General features: G+C 42.7%; 1 protein-coding gene across 1 annotated transcript in view; it reads left to right on the forward strand.

Moving 5' to 3' along the window:
- The window catches only part of PTGFRN (prostaglandin F2 receptor inhibitor), a 40,975-nt gene extending 23,192 nt beyond the window's left edge, over positions 1 to 17,783 (forward strand). Inside the window, exons 7-9 of the mRNA XM_026841256.1 lie at positions 5,689 to 5,796; positions 12,589 to 12,894; positions 14,162 to 17,783. Coding sequence (XP_026697057.1) covers positions 5,689 to 5,796; positions 12,589 to 12,894; positions 14,162 to 14,328 — 581 coding nt within the window. The 3' untranslated portion in view covers positions 14,329 to 17,783. The remainder of the gene's footprint in view (positions 1 to 5,688; positions 5,797 to 12,588; positions 12,895 to 14,161) is intronic.
- The last annotated feature ends 227 nt before the right edge of the window (positions 17,784 to 18,010 follow it).

Raw genomic sequence — 18,010 nt, forward strand, 5'->3', positions numbered from 1 at the left:
AGCTCCATGAAGAATCAGGGAGAGGTCAGGGAGCTGGAATAGTGCAGGTAAAGCAGCTCACTATCTGAAGAAAGGCAGGTCATGAGATTCTCAGTTCAAGAGTGAATGATTTGGTGCCAGGGCAGATATGAGTCATATTTTGGAAGACAGAGAACTGGTGAGTTCCATTAGTTTTTTTTTTTCCTGTTGTGGTCTCTGGTGCTGGCTGACTTGCAACTAGGGAAGCTGCATGCAGTGGTTGCAGCCTTCCTGCTGGGTAATGGACTGGGTACAGGCTTCTTGGGTGGAACAGCCTGCTCCGGATCTCTTGTCAGGTTACTTGACCTTTCACTACTCTACTTTACTTGTCTGGAAACTAAAGGTAGTTCATGTCTGTGGGGAGACTGTACCTTATTTTTTGCAGAGAAGTATTGGCTAAAATGATTTAGAAAAGCTAAAAATGTCACCTAGGACCTAGGTAATTAGCATCTCTTCCGTTGTAAATCTAGATGTTAACTGGCTTCTGGTTATTCTCCCTTCTTTTTCTTGCAGGTTTAAGGTGTTTGGATTACTGAGGAGGGAAGGAAAGCAGGATGAATGGGGTGACATAGGGTAAATAGGGATCAGGATTTTTTGTTTTTCTCCAATATGTGTAAATCCTTAAGCTGAGTAAATTAACTCCATAAACTTGAACTCCTCCTTTCCACCCTGCAGCCTGTTCAGTGTGAATTTGATTGAGCACAAAGTAATAAACCAAACTTGATGTAGCTTATAAACACTTTTTCTTTTCATTCACATATGTGAAAGAATTAGCAACGTACTCTTTAGCTGAAAACTATATCACTGTATAGGATTTGGATCCTGGAGTTTCCTTCCTGGGTTGCATGAAGCCAATGGTTTGAGCAATGAGATCTGCCATTAAATGGGACATTCAGAAGAAATTACACCAAACAGGTCCTGATCCTGAAACCTGGTTTCTCTTTAAGCACTTCAAGATTTGTGCTAGTAAACTTCTAACCTCAGTTTCTTCCTTTCTGTTAAAATTATACAGTGTTTTTCAAGCATTCAGAAGTCAAGAAATGCTCTGAAAACTCATTTTATTCCTGTCTTGTCTGCAGATGCTTTTTAATATAAAATTGTTATTACTTTAATATAGAAGAAAACTTCTCTTAGGGGCTGATTCTAAGCTTACATATGGCCTTACTATAGTGAAGAACAGATATTTTGACTTAGTTTAAATCAGAGGTCTCAGCAAGAGATGGCAATTTAGGAGAAGGTTGGTGCTTAGCTCTTAGAATTGGGAACACTGGCTTGTTTTGTGAATCTGTGCTCTTTAGTTCCCGAATTAGCTGAGGATATGACATTTATCTTCAAACCTGAATTTATTAAAATCCAATTATTTCTCAGCTTTCAAAGTCGTGACCAGCTTTCCTACAGTTAACTTCACTTTGTTCTTGAGCTTTACAGGGCATGCTTGATCTGTCAACCCTGCAGCTGAAACTAGATTCTGGTTTGTTTATTCTCCCAAGTGACCAGTATATGCCAATAACAGTATTTCAAACTGTTAAATATAGGTGGCAAGGTGAGCAAAGCCACATCAAGTGTTATCTGTAGAGTTCTATTTTTCTCAGTGTTAATGTAGCATGAACTCAGATCTCATCAAAGGAGAGTTCATATCACCTCCCCAACCCTTCCTGTGACACTGTAAGTGCTTGAGTGTGGTGAGACCCTGATAGACAGTGTCATCAGTGTCTACTGGGAATTGCCTGTTAACCACATACCTACATCTGTAAGCTTGGGGTTGAGGGTTTTTTTTGTCTTGGAGAATAAAAACTTAAGAAAAGCACTGGGGTTTTGTGTGCCATGCTCTGTATGGTGGAGTCTAGATCCAGGGCCCCTTGAATAATGGTGGTGTGATGGTAATGTGGATCCTGTTGTGGTTTTTTTTTTCCCCACGTTGCAGAAGATTTTTGTGGTACATTTTGAACTCATGGGAGGTCCTCAGGAGCCTTGAAAATGTGTCTGGAAACATCCCATGTTTACTCTGGTGATGTTTTTTGCCCAGGTGCTTTTCTTGAGCCTGCAATAGAGCAGATGTCCAGTTACATAAGGTTGATGGTTTTGCTTGTAACCAATTAACAAACTGCTGCTGCTTTTGTCTGAATTAGGCATATAATGCATTCCTGCTTCTCTCATTCTGTTGCTGGACAGGTTCAGCTAAAGACAGAGTAAATTGTTTAAGCTGGGGACATAAATCAGGCAAGTTGTTATAAGGTTCCAAACACTGATCGGTTGGCTTTTTTAGAATAAAACTAAAGAAAACCAAGACTAGAACCCTTCTATAGAGAAGGATGGCATGCAGATGACTTTTAATGAGGGATTAGAGCCATGTTGTCAGCTTCTGTGAATCTTTCCCAAGCTGTGTAGTGACTACAAGTCTGACTCAAGTGTATGTTATAGTGAAGGGTAAGGGATTAAATCGTTTTTTTGGTCCAGTTCAGGGCTAATGGGCTTTGTTCAAAAGAGCCTCCTGCTTTTTCATCCTTTTTAGTGGGGGAGGACAAAAAACTGTGAAGATGCTTTATCTGTCCTTTCATGCCAGTGGGCATCCCAAGGCCAGGGCATGGGGCATTTGTGCCGAAGGCCTGAGATCCTTCCAAAGAAGAAAGGTGTTCCTCCTGAAAAGTTGCAGCCACACGGTTTTCAAGACTGAAATAAGAAGCTTTCACTGTAATGAACCATGCTTAGGTTTTAAAAAAGTAAAAGATAAGTTTTTTCCCTCTTCAGCTGGAGAGGGAAGAGCACAACTGCAGACACATCTTTCTATTCTTTGTTGAAATCCAGTTCCTCTAACACAGGATAGTGATTTCTCCCTGGAGGTACAGATGATAATTTGCACATGTAGTACCCTAGTAGGGAAATAACCACAGAGAAGTAACCGTTTGTGGCCTACTAAGGGAAAGTACGATTATGAAATGAGAAGGTAGCTTCTGCCTAGCAGCCTTTTTACTGGCCAGGAAGCTTTGACTCCTTATGTGGGAGGCAGGATAGAGAGATGCGCTTGGTGACCCAGAACTGAAGAGTACATAGGGAGTGCTGCATTACCATGATACATGGCCTTTCCTGGCTGAGTGGCCAAACAAGCTTAGTTTTTACCTTCGTGACATTCAATGGCCAGGAGTACTCGGACTCCACTCTGTATTAGTGGTTTGTTGGCATGCTGGGCTTTGAAGCCAGTGTATCTTGAATGAAGTAGATGCTTGCACTTTTAGCCTAGATATAAGGCCTGGAAAGTCTTGTCTTTATGTACCCTCTGTCTTTCCTTGTTTACCCTGCCAGGGCCGGAGTAATGCAGCCCATCCTTAGCCTGACAAAATTGGGATTATGCAGTTCATCTCCCTTGCTCAACCCTGCCAGCATCTAGCCAGGACAGAGCCTGTTTGTTGGAGGAGAGCATGTTCCATATCCCTCACATGATGTCACCTCACTTGCTGCTGGGATTTAGGGTAGACCCCAAGTTATAGACAGTACCAGGATTATTATGGTGTTCTTTTGCCTTTGATCAGTGCAGCAGAGGGTATGGGCTGGGTATGCAAAAATGTTCCTGGCAGATTTTGACAGTCTCCTTGTTTCTGTTGTTGTGACAGTTCACTGCTTGAGACTTCCCTGGTTACAGTTGGCTGGAGTGCACTGGTCCACACTGCCTTTAGTCCCCTAGGACCTTGAACTTCTGTCTGCATAACTTAAAAAAAAAAAAAAAAGTAAAAGGTCTTGTTTTATCTGAAGACGAATAATCAAATATGTTGCGAAGGGAATATGGGTGGGGGTAGGGATGTGTGAATGTCAGGAAACAAAATGATTTTGCATAGAAGGAGTTTGGATAGTGGCTGAGGAAGCAATCAGGTTAGTCTCTCTCCATTTCCCCAGAAAAAGATCCCATCATGCTGACATGAAGTTAGGGACTGCAGTCTGCTTGTGAAGTCACTACCTGAACAGCTGAACTTCAAAGTGTTCTGGGTTTCTTATTTCCTTAAATATGTTCTAGCATAAGCATGTAGGACTCTCAGCTGATAGTCCACATGTAACCTCTATTGCATCTCTGTCACCCTATCACCCTTCTATCCTTGCTTGGTGGGGCACCTTGCAATCTTAATTTTTAATAGAGAGGATTTCTAGTGTCAAAATGGGTACAAAACTCTTGAGATTAGATGTCTACGTACTGCCCCTGTATACAAAGTACAACTGCTTCTGAGGCACAGAAGAGAGCTGTAAGAAATTTATGGTATAACAAAGAGCAACACATTGTGCCCCATGGAAATTCTGGGGGGAATTTTGGAAGCCACAGAAGTAAATATTGCATTGTAATTGGAATTAATTTCTTAGTGTGCTGTGTAATCTCTGCTGACCAAAACAAGCCAGACCCTTTAGAGTAGTTTCACCAAAAAATGACATCTCTAGCTTCACAGTACATCCAAGTTTCTTTTCAGAACCTCAGTTTGAAAGTGATGTGATACGTGTGTGTAGTGTGGTCAGTTATCAGCATAGCTTTAGACAGAAACCTGATAGGAGGGCAAGGGACAAGTGGGTTGTCTTGGATAAGTTCCTTAAACATTCTCCATCAAAAGCATTGTTTGCCACTGATCTTCGGTGGATTTGAAATTTACAGTTTCTGTACTACAGCAGTACCATGTGAGTGGAAGATGGCAGATCTCCCAACAGTTTTTCTTTCCTCCCAAAACACCTTTCTACGCTTGTTGCTGCTGCTGTCCCAGAGATAGCTGAGCCAGGTAATGATAGCAGCCAATGGAGTCCAGGGAGGGTGAAAAGGGTTACTACTTAATCCCAAATTCCTTTTTTGGGTTTCCTGGCCCTTCTCCCCCAATGCCATCCCAGATGCCACCATTAGCATCAGCTCTCCTCCTACTCATCTCCTTCGCCTTGTTTAGTAGAGAAATTGCTAGGGGTATTTTGACACATTCTTCAGTTTCTGCCCTGTGAAATACAGAGTGCTAGCAATGTTGGCATATCTTGAGTAGTTGTTTTGTTAATTTTGCACTATAGATGATGATGTTGTCAAAATTTGGGGAAGTTTTATTTTTTAACTCGTGTACCTCAGAAGTCAAACACCACAGAAGTCAAACCACCACACCAATAACAGCCTAATGGCTTTCATCAATATCATCACCAATTCGCAGCTGAAGGAGTTACTTTACCCTTGGGCTTTGAGACATCTTCTACAGAAGAAACTATGTGGCAGAGCCTGAAGGAAAACCCACAGAAAAGTGTTATCAGATGTACTACTTGTATTGTCTGCTTCAGTACCATAGCAGAACCATGTTAAAATATTGGTTTGCTCTAACTTGAATTCCTACTGACAGCCTCAGCCAAAACAATCCCTGCTGGATTAGCCTGAAGACCTGAACTCTCATGCTCTTTTCTGAGTCACTAGGGGAAGACCCATCCTTTTGTGCAGGGCATGGGGCAGCAGCCTCTGTTGGGTGACAGGTCTGGCAGTTTGGGCACTTTGTCTTAGTTCAGGAACTGATGGCTAAAAATGAGTAACTATTTTGTGAAAACTCACATGGTTGCTTATCCCTGCATGAGAGGTCTGTCTCCACAAACTAGCAGAGAATACTTCAAAAACATGCAGGAAAGTTTTTGGATGCTGAAGAAAAGCCTGTCAGAATAACTGTGTTTACTCTTTTCTAGGTCCTGTATTTAATGTCTCAGTGCATTCTGACAGCCCAACGATTTACCAGGGTGAACTGGCAGATTTGCTGTGTATCATCACAATGGAAGGAATGGCACTTGAGCCAGGTAATTTGGCAAAATTATTTTACTTGTAACTCATTTGCCTTCACCGGGCAGAATAATACCAGCAGTTACAATCCTGTGTCTTTTGAGTGAGGCTGGAGGATTGAGAACCAGCACTAAAAATCCTATAGAACTAGTTAAATACAGGGGAGAGTGTTTCCTTGACACAGCCCAGTTTAGAACAAGGTTTTTGGTTTCATATTCCGACGGGAGGGAGGGAAAAAAGTGTTCTTACTGCTAACCCGCCCTGTGCTGTCTGTACCAACTGACCCCACTGCTGGCAGTCTCAGCCTACAACCACGAGATGGGCCATGAAAACTGTTCCTGTTTCCTTTAATTGGAAAGGAGGTCCATTGGCAAAACCTGTTCAGAGAAAATGGTCATCTTTGAAAAATCTTAGTCATCTGGCCAGTCTGCTTCACACTTCAGAGTGAATCTAAGGCTTAGTATAAATCTAAAAATCACAGTAATTGACTACTGCAACCTAAATGCCAAAAGTGAATGTTTGTTGCTGATGCCTTCAGAGGTAAGCTTTCTTTTTTTGTGTGTGGAAGAAGCAGCACAGTACCTAATTGCTGTGAAAAGGATAGCATACACTTTAAAGGCAAATTTTTATAAAGACCTGAAAAGTTCAGAGAATTGCTCAAAGCCTAGCTGCTTGCTAAGCATTGGCTGAGCTGCTTTTCATCAAAATGTTGTGACAGTAATTCTGGTTATAATACCCAAAATTTGGGTTTGGAGTGAGTTGAGATTTTAAAAATAGTTCTATATATATGAATATTAAAATGTATTTAAAATAATGTATATAAATGTAAATATATAAATGTATATACCTAAATATAAAGATGCCATGATTCACACAGAACTTAAACATCTACGCGTAAGCCACTACAAAGAGGTGCTGTGCAGAAAATATTACTTACAATGTAGTAACTGGTGAGATGAAATACCAAGCTTAGTAAAGGCCCATCACTTTGAAATTCCAAGATTACTATTCTACATTAAATCTGAGTGTAATGGGGAAGAAATTTGCTAGATTACAGTTGTGTGTTACCTTGAGAAAAGGATAGAAGTCTGTAGATTGCATTATTGAAATGCTTGGTAGGGAGGAAAAGCTGAGTAAACTTTATTGCTGTCATAAGATTCATAGCCTGGGATATGGGGCACAGTAAGAAGCAGTGTATGCCTGTACGTATACATCAGTCTGGCCTGCAATTTCTGCTCGGCGGGAAGCCTATTTTAAGTTGAGGTGCGCCCAAGCTCTTTCAGGTATTGTTGCGAGCAATGTACCCAAAGCAGCTGGCTTCCTTTGCAAAGCAGTAATTGCTGGCAGGGAGCAGTTGCTGCTTCTGCTGGTGTTTGACAGCTAAAAGAAGCTTGGGGTTGCCTTGTGAAAGAGGGCCTCAGCATCCCAGACTCACTTAAAACTGGAAAAGAGGCCACTTAGTGACAGTGGAGCTCTCCTGTCAGTACTAACCCTGCAGTTGAGTTTGTGATTTTTTTTGTGTGTGTTTGGTAGCTTGAGTCTGGGAGGAGCACTAACAAGAGAAGAATAATCAAAGGGATTAAAGAAAAAAGATGTCCACTTTGAGGAGCTTCTCATCAGCACAATTAAATTTTAACTGGGCAACTTCATAAGGGTTCATGGATGTCTGTTGAATTGAGAGATGATGACTGGAGTTGAAAATGATGCTGCTCCTAGCAGTCATGAGCAGCCAGTGAAGAATTTTAAATGTCAGCACTGTAAGCTGTTCCACAGCTGGGTAATGTCATCTTGAACATGGCAGATCTGTGCCTCTGTGGGTTGTTTGCTGGTTGGTTGGTTTGTTTGTTTGGGGGGAGGTAGTGGGATGGGTAGGGGGGGTGTTGAGTCTGAAATGGGCCAGATGAAGTGCAGGCAACAGATGTGCCTAGAATGGAGTAAGGTGTGGCATTGTGGCAGGTTTTGAGGGAACCTTTCACTCCATGCTCTGAGCCTCCTGTTGCTGAATGAGCAGGATTTGGGGCCTAACCAGCCATGCTGTGTGGAGAAACCCCATACGGGCCTGAGAAGCCAACCCTTCTCTAGACCTTGCTGGTTCTCTGGATGAGACCAGCAGAAGAGTGCAAGGAACAGCTGGAATCTGTGCAGTAGCTGTAGGGTGTGCAGACTTCCCTTATCATGCTGCCTCCTTGGCCTTGAGAGATGGAGGGGACTAGAGCACTGGGATAACAGAGCAGGTTAGGTGAAGGGCCTTAAGGGCTCATATGATAATGGATGTAGTTTCTCAGTAGTAACCTTATTCTGCTATACTCAATCTCTGATCTGTCTGTGCTGAGTCAGTATCACAATTTAATTCACAACTGGAATGGAGCACTTGCTTTTTAAATTGAGTGCCAAACATTACCCAGACTGTGAAAATAACAGGGCTGTCTCATCCCAGTGCGGAAATGAGGCGTGTTGTTGGGGAAAGCTTATGCTAGGTGATCAGATAAACAGAGCAAGAGTTGCCAGCATCTCCTAGAAGAAAACAGATGACAGCAGTGTAGACATAGTCTTTCTACTTGGGAATGTGTTGAAAAATGAGAGCAGAGCAGTTGCATTTGACTCTCTTCTGAGGGGTATGATGGTTTTCAAAGGCCATCTACTCTTGTGTTGTCAGACCTCCTGCAGGGCTGAGTTTTGGGCCCTCTTATGAACAAAGGAAGGACCAGGGAGTTTCATAGGATGTCTTGTTAAATGCACATCCAAACCACTTTGAACATGGTATGCCAGCCAGTTCTGCTCTTGTACACATAGGCACTCAACTTCACAAGTGTACATTTGGATTAGTATGTATGTTTCCTGTAATAAGTTGAGGTGTCGGGTGCCACCTCTTCTCCCTCTTTGTATGCACAATCAGAAAAATAAAGTACTTCCAAGGAGCTGAGGAAGAGTTAAATGATCAATAATCTTTGTCACTGCCCTTCTTTGTTACAGTTAGATGGATCCATTTGTTTCTAGAAGTATTACTTACAGTTGGATCTTTGGCAGGGGCAATTCACAATACTCTGTGTTTGTGTACCCACCCTGTGGGAAATCTTCAAAAGGGTGTAAAAGATTTTGGCGTGACTGCTGCGTGCTTTAATTTCCTCTGCTTCTTTGAGACCCTGCTGGAATGGAGTGTGTATTACTGAGCTCAGTACATGGCAGCAACTGCTCCATCTAAAGAAGTGCTCCTTTGGCTTGGCAGCTGTGGCTGGTGTTTTAAATTGATACGAGGGGAGTATGTGTGTATCGGGGGAATAGTGGTTCTTCTGTGCCCTGAAGATATAAAAGCTGCTTCTGATATTTTTGTTGAATACATGTTTTCACAAATGATCTCTCTAGACTTCCCAGATCACCCCTTCTTGGGCTATGTGCTTAGGGATTTAAAAGTATTACTTACTGTGCCTGAAAGGAGATGGGTTTTTATCTGCTCCAGACAGACCCAGTGGGCACTCTGGAGAATTTAACAAAACCAGCTTGTTTACCTCTTGTATAGCTTGAAGTGGTTTGCTCAGCTCTCTAGGAAGCCCTATTCAACCTCATTTAAATGTAGTAAACAAAAAGGGTCTCAAAATTGTGATTCAGCACTGTAACAAGATGCTGAGAGGGCTCCATTCTAAGCAGTGGAAGTGTATGGTTCCTAAGAGCTGGTCTAGAAATGGGATTCCCTGTTTTGAGGAGTGATTGGCCAGGGAAGCAGCTAAGACCCAGACAGCTTAGTCCTGTGTGTCAAATTGAAATGTGCATAAAGATGTGCTTTACATGTTGATGATCTTCACTGACTGAGAAGGGGAGAAAACATAACACCGCTATTACTCTGCTCACAGAGCTCTGAAGCATCCAGCTCCTAGTGCTTTGTGTTCCTTTATGAAAGCGGAGGAGATTCATGACCTGGGGCTACTGAGGTCCTTGATGGCCTTCTGAGCTTGGCACTGGGATGTTTTCCTGTAATGTGGGGCACCTTGTCCAAGTGTCCCACACTACTTACATTGTGGAGCACAGAAAGAACCAGTGAAAGAAACCTTTGTAGTGTTAGGTGTGAGTGTGGTTCTTGTGGCTGGGTTTGCTTTTTGTAGACTGGGGACAAAAATTGTGAGAGTGACTTGTCAGTGTTGATGTGAGGTATGTGTGGAATGGTACAGACGCTTTTGGGAAGCCTAGTGCGTGACCTGTTTTATGTCAGTAAAACTATTTATTAGCACTTGGGAGCTGCTAGGCGTGTTCATTGCTGGTCTTCAGAGAGCACCCGATTTATGTCTTGGTTTTGCTAAATTTTCCTGTGTTTTTATTGCATGAAAACCAGAGAGAGATAGAAATGAATTGGATGACTTTGCTGTGTTAAGCTCTTTCAAGGAGGATAGTGACAAAGAATACTCAGAGCCAAATCCTCCCTCTGACTGTCTGTAGTGAGTCACTAATTGCACACTATGTATACGGACTAATAAAATATGTTGTCATAATACTGTTGTCCCATGTTATAATTACAGAAGATAGATTCAGCTATTTCAAAATGACAGCAAGTGCTTGCACTCATCTTTGTATGTGGAGGGAAAGGATCCTCAGATTAGACTGAGAAGAAGGAATTCTTCCAAGGTAGCAAGTTGCCTGCAAATCTGAAGGCTTGATGATTTTTTGTTTTAGTATCTAAATTTGTTTAGAGGTTAATTTAAAGGTTTTGAACCTTTTTTAGCAAGTGCAATAGAATGTGTGCATATGCTCCTACGGTACCTAGAAACACAAGAGCTAATGGCAGTCTTGATAATTTTTGGACGGAATTGGTTGTTCCCAACGTGACTGCCTGTGGACCGGGGCTGTTACCATATTTGGCATAAACAGGCAGCAGAGATGAAGAGCAGTTTATAGAAACGGAGCTCTCTCTAGTAGAGGCCCCGTTTCCCACAGGCAGTTGGATGAGTATACAAAGAGTACACAAAGCAGAGGTCAAAGTTTGGTCCTGTTAACTGAACGTGTGCTTATGGTAATTTTTATTAACTTTGCTTTCAAGGGAAGTGGTCTGAGTGCTGTGCCAAGTAACTAATAGTAGTATTTGTAGTATGATAAACAAGAGTGATTGTTGTAAGGGTTGCTGGTCCATATGACCTATGTTGGCCCCCATGTAGGGTTTAGAGACCTACTGCTGCTGTAGGGCTGCAAAATAGGCCAGGTGCTCTCTTGAGGTTCTCTGCTGTCACCCCCAAGCACCTGGTCATGGCAGGTGGGGCAGGAAACTGGCTGGTGTCCCAAAACAGTTTGGTCATCCGGCATCTCTGGTAGTAACATCTGCTTTCTCATCTTTTTGCTTCATTTTTGAAGATGTATGTAAAACCAGTACACGTTATGAGGGAGTTAATTATACCCCAAATAACAGATGAGGTTTTGTCTGCAGTAAGGGGGAATGTTCTACCTGACTAGCTGATGCTGTACTTCAAGTAACAGAGCTAAGGATGTCCCTTTACTTTATTGTTTTAAGATTCTTTACTTTCCCAAAGTGTTAGCTTGCCTGATGGAGGCTTAAAAATTGTCTTCACTTATATCTGTAAACACTTTGAGTACAGTAGCAGATTTAGGGCTTTAATTTTTCCATTAGCCTGGAGATCAAATGTGAAAGCTTAGAGAAGAGCAGACTCAGTTAGATGAAAGCTCAGTTTTAAATTTCAGGATGATAATACTGTTTTGCAGAGATCCCAATACTAGCAAATGAAGGTTTGATATATCACCAAAATCACTGGGACTGCCTTAAGCATGAAAAGGTTAAGCCCTGTGCACACATCCTACCAGTACTCAAAACCCAGGACAGAAATAGTAACCTCTGTTTGCAGTGTGGGCCCATCAGTTTGCTAATGTGCCAGGAAGGTAAGACCTGTTGATGAAACAAGTGAGCAGACTTTCCTATCTATGCTCTAGGTCATGCCAGGTTTCAGACTGACAAGTGTTGCTGGGCTCATGTTAGTAAAGAATAGTGGTGATTTTTAAAGCAGATACTCAGCTACATCAGTCTAATAGGGTTCAGACTGAGATCTGCTAATGGGATCAGTAGGATCTTGCATGTAGAAAGGAGCTAGATGTGCTTATGAATGCAGACTACCTGTCAGCTATGTTAAATGTGGAAGGTGTTGCAAATGTGTTTTACAGACCATCTCCTTGGGTGGTAAAACTTGTACAAGGCATGATGCCTGATGATGTGTGACAGTAACTTACAACTCTGGAAAAAATGTATAAAAGCATTGTGGTCAGGCTTTGCTCCTTTGTGCTTTTGTAGATGAATTTTTGTGCTCTAGGTAGAATCTCTGTATTTATTTAGGCAGACTAAATGTAAGGAAGGGGGCCTTCAGGAAAGAGCTTTCTGACTTCATGGTTGTGTAGGCCCTGCATGAAGATAGTGATTGCAAATCACTTTCTGCTAGCAAATACCCAGCACTTTCACTGCCTTTTCACTGTAGGTTCAGCACAATTAAAGAACAACTTCTGACACTTGTACTGCTTGGTGAAAACTTAGATCAGAAATTAAATATAAATTTTAGGAAAGCAAGAGATCTCTTCTTTGTCATCCCTGTAGCAAGTTACCCTTTCTATGCAGCTAAATTCTTCCTGCCAGTGCATTTCATTGCAGTTCACTGTTTAAATCCTCCTAGAAGGGACATGTTCAGGGTACTCTCTTTTTTTTCTTCCACTGTCAGACCAGTGTTGACTGTGCTGCTTGGCATATTAACCTATGCTGAGAAGTAGCACTATGAATACTTCCCAGAGCTCACCAGCATGTCTAAATTCTTCTTTCTCCACAAATGCAGATGATATGTCCTTTGATGTCTCCTGGTTTGCTGTGCGCTCCTTTGCATTGGACAGAGAGCCCATCTTGCTGGCCTCGCTGGACCGGAGAGGGATTGTGATGCAGAGCAGGAGAAATGGGAGCAGTGATCTCAGCCTAGAGAGGATCAGCCCACTGGAATTTCGGCTCCGTGTGCATGGCTGTGAGGACCATGACTTTGGGAACCACTACTGCATAGTGACCCCATGGGTGCGATCTGCCACCGGTGTATGGCAGCGGGAACCTGACATCAAAGCCAAACCCATCTTTCTGTCTGTGAAAATGGATGGTAAGAGACTGCAACACGCATTGCACAATTTTTCAAATTTTTTTTAACACCTTGTTACATCTTTGTGACAAATATTGCCTATGACTATTTTTAAAGGTGCCTGTGACAATCTCATTAGATTTTTTTTTTATCCTTTTCTATATGCAGCTTCTGATTCCAAATTCTGTAGAGTAGGTAAACCTGAACACATCATTGTCATAAGACTGGGGTGTTTTCTTTCCTGATCATCTCTTGATGTTTTGCATAGCTAGGGCATCTTTCAATCAAGGCATAGTATTCTCTCCAAGTGTTAACCCTTCTGCTGCCTGCAGGAGGAAGCCTTGGTTTGCAGATGGGGTATGCTGAAGTAGAGTTGTCTTGTGGTTAATATCTAAGCAGAAAACAGAAAGTCTGAGCTCTGACTCCTTCCTTCCTCTTGTAACCACAAGATGTGCTGCTTCCAGCACTTAATGCCTTGTCTGCTTTTTAACCTGAGTTGTAAGTGTTGCTAGACTTCATGAGAAGCAAGTTGTGTACTAGATGCTGCATTCAGCATGTAGCTAAGGAGGAAAACTAATGAAGGAGGGGTTTTGAACTAGTTGCTTTCTTCTCAATGCTTCCAGGAAGGGTCATATTGGGGAAGTTCCATGCACTTGAAACGAATCAGAAGTTTTTATTCTCCCTGCCATGCAGATAACTATTATAACTGTACTTTCCAAACTTTTTACAGTTCTTGACCCTGCCTTTTAACTGGGCAGTAGGTGCTTATTAATCATATTTCTTGTTTAGGTACCAACTTTAGAGGTTGGTTAGACAGGGTTGCTGAGTGGCAGTGAATATACTGTACTTGTAGTTCTCATGCAAAACATAAAGGAGTCAACTCCTTGCCATTTGGGAACATATTACAAAGAGGGCAGCCACAGTCTGCCTCTCATGGGGAAACTTCACAAAGTTTTTGTTTGGAGGAGCAGATAATGGGATACCTCTTGGAATTAGCTCTACTTTGCTGTCTCACTCTGAGGCTCCTCTGGTGCTTTTAGCCTCCCTGAGGCTTTGAAATGCTAGAGGAAGAATTAGGGTGAAGAGGTAAGGGAGTCCAGTAAGAGACCAATTTTCCAAACCTTAAAAGACAGAAATCAAGAAGGAAAATTAGTGTAATTTGCTTCTGAAATAATTAATCTTCCCACGACTGAATAATGTGGGATTTTCTCCTTTTTTAAGCAAGAACAAATAAAGGGGATCTCTGAATTTCTTGGTGATATCTAATGACTTTGCCTTCCTCTTTCAGTTCTGAATGCTTTCAAGTATCCCCTGTTGATTGGCATCGGTCTGGCCACTGTCATTGGACTCTTATCTTGCCTCATTGGTTACTGCAGCTCCCGTTGGTGCTGCAAGAAAGAAGTGCAGGAAACGAGAAGAGAGCGTCGCCGGCTAATGTCGATGGAGATGGACTGAATGTGGGAGCAGGACACACTTGCATTTCCGGAGAGACTCACAGGGCTCTTGAAGTGTGTTGAGACACTCACAGGCCCAGACAAGACAGTGCATTTCCTCTGTGATTTCAGCCTGGACCTCAAGCTTCTCCTTGTTACACGTCATGTCCTGAGAATGTTCAGGCCATATTTAGCAACTTGGAGTTCTACTTTTCCAGCAGCACTTTCTGCATAGGGATCATGTCCTCCTAATGTACAAACTGCTGAGCGATCTTTCAGCAGGGCCCTGTGACAAAATTCACTAAGGCTTTTTTGTTTGGTGTTTTTTTTTCCCCCCTCTTGGTTTTGAAAAGATGTCCCTGTATGAAAGCATGATGGGCAGGGCAGTGGGTGGGGAGGGGGTTGGTAATAGTGTTAGACTTCATTGTATTAACCAGTCTACTTTTCCCCTCTACCCGCATCACACCATGTCCTGTTCCCTTTCTCTGTCTGCCTTGGTATCTCACAGACTCCTTTGTGCTGGGTTGAAGCCTGGAGAAGGTTCCTCTGCTGGTGCCTCATAAGGCTGTTCCAGTAAAGAATTGGTTTATGGTTGTCAGCATGCCTTCTCTTCCATGGCTTTCAAAGGGTTTGCCGTTAACCCCAAAACATAACTTTTGTGGAGGTCTTTGAGACACTTTTTAAATTTTATTTTCAGCTCTTAGCTCTGGTGAATAGGGGCTAATTTGGCAACCCTGAAGAGTCAGTCCTCAGACAAGCATTTGCTGGGTGTCTGCTTATGGCCACCTTCTCCCCCACCCTTCCACCTTCTTTTCTCCCCACTACAGCAGTTCACATTGTGCCTGACACACTGTTCAGCTTGTGACAAGGGGACATGTGGTGTCTAGGGACAAGGCCCAGCCTTCTGCTGGCCACAGCAGAGAGGTGGGAGACCTTGCCCCACTGGTGATGTGACTTAGGAAAAAAAATAAAACCAACATGGATCTTTGTATGCAGTTGGCCAACTGATCATGTTTAGAGAAGTCTTGTAAACGATGTATTACCAAATGCACAGACCAGACTCCAGTGCTGCTTCTGCCAGTCACTCAGTGGTAGGTAGCCCTTGAACCTGTGAGCAGAGTCTGAGATCTGCAGTAGATGAAGTAGCTCCGCTCAGGGTAGGAATAGGAGCAAGCCCAAGAGGGCAGCAAGAATCCTTCAGGTTCCAACAGTCCTGGTCTTGTGCATAGGCCTGCAGCAGGGCTTTCCCCATGGGTTTGAGACCAATTCTTAGGTGCTATAGTATAGAAGTCCTGCTTTGGTCTTCCACATACACTGACCTGGCTTCTGAGTGGGAGCAGCACCTTTTCTAGGCAATTCTGTCTTCCCAGCACAGCTGGTGTTTTAAGCAATAAAAGTCAGAATAAAGATACTGTGTATAAACAAGCAAGGAAGTAGAACTGTACTGCAGTCTGATGTCACAGCCAGGGTTTGGGCTCATATCGAGAAGGGTGAAAAATGTATAGTTGAGGCCAGGGCTCAATCCTTTTCAGGATTTTTTTTTTTTCCAAGATAGAAGATGCTAAAGGAGAGCATCCATGGAAGGTAGTGGCTGTGGTGTGCTGTTGCCAGTCTAGACATTAGTTATATACTTGGTGACCTGCTTCACTTATAGCTGATCCCACTGCACATTCCAGGGGAGCTGCAGGTTAAGTACCTGTGCTATGAAGGCTTCCCTTTGCATTAGTGTTTGTGATACCTTACACTCAGTGCTGTACCTGTTCCAAAATTGGGGGGTTTTGTGGTAACTTTTCTTTGTGTTTTTGTTTGGGTTTTTTTTTCCTGTCTTGCATTGTGACCTTTCTTCTGAGGCAGATGTGAGGGTTTTTTCTAGAAGGCTGTTCTGCTTCCTGCTTGCAAACATGCATGTGGTCACGTATGTATAAACATGCATGCATAGAGGTGCCCAGTGGTTTTTGGAAGCTGAATATGCAACATCTTCAAAATGGACTTGAGTTGGGGCTTGCAACTTGTTATTTGACTCTTCTAAGTCTTTTCATTTAGTATTCCAAAACTGGGACACCCAAAACCTGTAGATCTCCGGAAGACTTTGGCCTGAACATTCATAGCAACTTTTCTTTGTGGCGTGGTATTTTACTTTCTGGAGGAGCTCTGAAAAGAACTATGTTGAAGGCAGGTGTAGCTGCCTCTGCTGAGGAACAGGGCAGAAGCAATCTTTAGCTTCTGCTGTGAAAGTCCAGAAATCTGTAGCGATGCTTTCCAAAGGAAGGGAGCTGAGGAAAGGATTCACTTAAATATTACTTCGACAGCAAGAATTTTTCTTCCTTTCCTGTCTGTCTACTGTAGTGTAATCTTGCTTTTTGCTGAGATGTTATGAAACACCATTCTGATGTTTGGGATGCTGGCTGTCCTTCTCATGCTGATCTAGCAGCCTCTTTCCTGCATTAACATCTGCTTTCTTCATGGAAGGCTTGTGGCATTGGGACATGTTGGGAGGAGGGTGGTAGTGGTGGTGAAGTTTGAAGCACAGCATCAGTCACTGCATCAGTCTTTGCAGACTGACTCCTTGTTTATGTGCTCTTGGTTAACTTTCAGAGAGGATCATGACTGTAATGCAATAATTAGGGAATAAATGAGCAGGGAACCGCCAGCTCTTCCCAAGCACACAACATAGCATGCTTTTTCCCTGCTGTAAAAAACTCAGGGTTATTTTGGTCAGGGCTCCCTGCTCCTCTAGTGAAAGGTCCCATGTCCTTGGCTAATGCTGACCTTCCTTCATGGCCTGTAACAAACCATCTTTGTCATTCTGAGTGAAGCAAGTTTGCTGCTAGCTCGTGCTGCCAGCCCCTTGGAAGGCAATGCTATATCCCCCCTCCACCCTGTATTTGTTGTAGTTGGAAGGCTAGAAGCTGAGGGGCTAGACTTACCCCCTGCTAGGTTTCCTTCTACTTGTGCCAATTTTGTATTATCCCCTTTTTTAAAAATAGAGTGGGAATCTTATCTATAATGAAAAAAAAAATCTAGGTCACTTTTCATGTTTTTTATTATTATTATTTCCTGTGTGAACCAGGGTTTGTGTGAGTGGAGGTGTGTGTGCATCTGGTTGTGTATTAAACCTGCAGAGTATCAGAAGAGTAAGCTGCCTGAGATGCAGTGCAAGCATCCATATCCTCCCTGCTGCAACCTGTGGTATTGTCAAAGTATCCTAAGGGCTCACGTTGATCTTCCTCTGTTCAAATTGCCACATCTCCTGGTTAAGCTGGTAAATTCCTCCAGGCACTTGGAATTTTGATCCAGGACAAGCTTGAACATCATACAGCAGAAGGGCAAGATATTTTCTTTCTTCTGTTTTAATTTCAAAGTTATAAAATAAAATGTTTGGCACAGTTCTGGAATGCAGGTACTGAATAGTTCTAACAATGCTGTGTAAAATGTTTCTTTTTATGTTTAAAATAAAGAGCGAGCCTTTTTGATTAATGTCTGTGCTGTGGGTCTGGATGTATGAGCTATGGGCAGTTCTTTACTTGTACCCTGCACGTACGCAGACACTATTGTTGAGGCAAAGGTATCAAATGTAAACCTTACGGTCCTGTTTCCAGCACTGTTTACCCTGTAGAATAAGCATGAGCCCTATTTTGCAGTAAGTTTTAAATATTTGCCTGCATTTGTGTGATGAATTGGGGAATGTAATTGGTTTTTTGAGT

Source organism: Athene cunicularia (genome assembly GCF_003259725.1).
Source record: "Athene cunicularia isolate RWA chromosome 1 unlocalized genomic scaffold, athCun1 chr1_part3, whole genome shotgun sequence".
NCBI lineage: Eukaryota > Metazoa > Chordata > Aves > Strigiformes > Strigidae > Athene > Athene cunicularia.